Genomic DNA, 2,108 nt, shown 5'->3' with positions numbered 1-2,108 from the left:
AAATATTAATTATCTATATATATATATATACACACATTAATTCTTAAACACTGTAATAAAATTTCTTATTTCGCCGCTGCACCAAAAAAAAATATTCTAATTATAGAGGGGTGGAAGAAAAAGACTTACGACAAAAGTTAAAAAAAGGATACATCATCACTCCCTTTTCGTGAATGGAAGGCAACCATGAACACTAACCACTTACTCACTCAAAGTATTGAATTTCAAAGAAAGTAACGACCAAAAATATCGGTGAACACAAGTATATACTCTACTAAAGAAAAGATTTAGAGAAAGAATTTGTGTATATTTATGAAATAATCCTAAAAATTTATTACTATCACAAATTTGTGACAAATTAACTCACATAAATTGATCAATAAGTGTAAAAAACAAGAACTGAAAAACTAAAAAAAAAAGAAAAAAAATGAATCTCTTCTCTTTTAAATTATTAGTAATAGCAATCCACCAAAGGAGCAGTGGCGAAGACAAGACTTTGTTCAAACTTGTGATCATCTTCTGGTGGCGCTGGCAAATTAAGGTCAAGAGACAAAATATTTCTTGTAGACTTTTCATCATGGGATGAAGATGATTCGGAAACATTGCTTGTTGTCTCAAGATGCGTAGAATTCATCGAAATCTTAGTGTTTGTAGTAGGAGTTGTCGTCGTAGGTGGTCTGTGTCTTCTCATATGACCACCTAAAGCTTGCCCTGATGAAAACTCCGCCCCACAAATTAAACACTCGTGGATTTTGGCTTTGCTGCTGTTGTTGGCGGCTATCTGATTTGAAAGAGATGCATTAGTTTTATTGAGTCGCCCTTGTTCTTGATCGTTCACTAGATGATGATGATCATCATGTAAATCATCATCAGCAGCAGCACCAGCGCTAGCAGTGTCAGTGGCAGTTGCACTGACAGTGACAGATTTTTTCTCATCCACTATGGTTTTGGACCTTTTATGACTTGCTCTATGGCCACCAAGTGCTTGAAATGAAGGGAAAGTTCTGTTACAAGTTTTGCACTCATAGACATAAAAACCAGCTTTTCCAGTTGTACTAGTGGTCATTTCTGCAAATTTCCTGCTGCTGATTTTCTCCTTTTTAACTTCACTTACAACTTGTACTTTCTTGCTACATCCGCTTTGTGCTAATAGAATTAAGCAATTGGCCATATCTTCATCTTCCTCTGTGCTAGTTGTTGATATTTGAGTAGTAGAAGTGGTTGGTGAATATTGAATTGTTGAATTATTGTAAAAATCACCTCTACCACCACTACCACCAGCGTCATCGCTCCCTCCAGCGGTCGATGAGCTAGTAGTAGTGACCGTCGTCCCCGCTATATTAAGAGGGGACGACGGCCTAGATCGCTTAGTGCGCTTTCCTTTGAAAGCGCACAAGCGATCGGGGAAATTTTGACAAACTTCCATGACTACAAAAACAAGAAAAGAAGCTAAGCAAGTGACAAAGTGAAGAAGAAGAAGAGTGATGAAAGAATATAAAGAGAGAGAGAGAGGGGAAGAGTGATATTATAGCTAGTGGCTTTTGTTATGTATATATATATATTTTAGTGAATGGTAAGGACATGGTTGGAGAGAGTCAAATTTATATTCCACCCAACTGTTAACTAAGTGAATAAACAACTCTTATTATTTTTTCTTTCCATTTATGTTGTTTTTACACTAAGAAAAGTGTCTTTAAGTAAATAGTAGAAGTCTACTTTGTCACTTCCGTTAACTACACTTAGCCTATAGCTTAGTATGACAAGTAACTTTTCTTGATTTTATGGGAAATTCATTGCGTTGTTCAATTGATTGCTATGCCGTGTAAAATTAAGATACATAAGTATTGTAATAAATTTCACATTAAGCATTAATTGGTGAAATACAATGTATATATATATCACCTTTTATTTACTAAGTTATTTATGAAGGGGTAATGTATATAGCTTTAGACATCGCATGGTAAAAGCTTCTTTATGAGTATATTGGAAAATTTAATGTACTTATTTGGAATATTTTGACTAAGTAGTAAGGTGAAATGAATGAGTGTTGTGTTACGAAGGCCAAAGGGAGTGTTATAACTGAAAACAAAATAAAGTAGAAAGTATGT

At 34.6% G+C, this 2,108-nt stretch overlaps 1 protein-coding gene across 1 annotated transcript; it reads right to left on the bottom strand.

Annotated features, from left to right (window-relative positions):
- Positions 1–286: 286 nt before the first annotated feature.
- Positions 287–1,539, bottom strand: LOC132600480 (zinc finger protein ZAT5). The gene has a single exon (XM_060313683.1). It carries the CDS (start codon positions 1,424–1,426, stop codon positions 452–454), a length of 975 nt encoding a protein of 324 aa, XP_060169666.1. The 5' UTR covers positions 1,427–1,539; the 3' UTR covers positions 287–451.
- Positions 1,540–2,108: the final 569 nt, after the last annotated feature.

This window comes from Lycium barbarum, chromosome 6 (assembly GCF_019175385.1).
Source record: "Lycium barbarum isolate Lr01 chromosome 6, ASM1917538v2, whole genome shotgun sequence".
Lineage (NCBI taxonomy): Eukaryota > Viridiplantae > Streptophyta > Magnoliopsida > Solanales > Solanaceae > Lycium > Lycium barbarum.
This window is presented reverse-complemented; position numbering and strand designations above follow the sequence as displayed.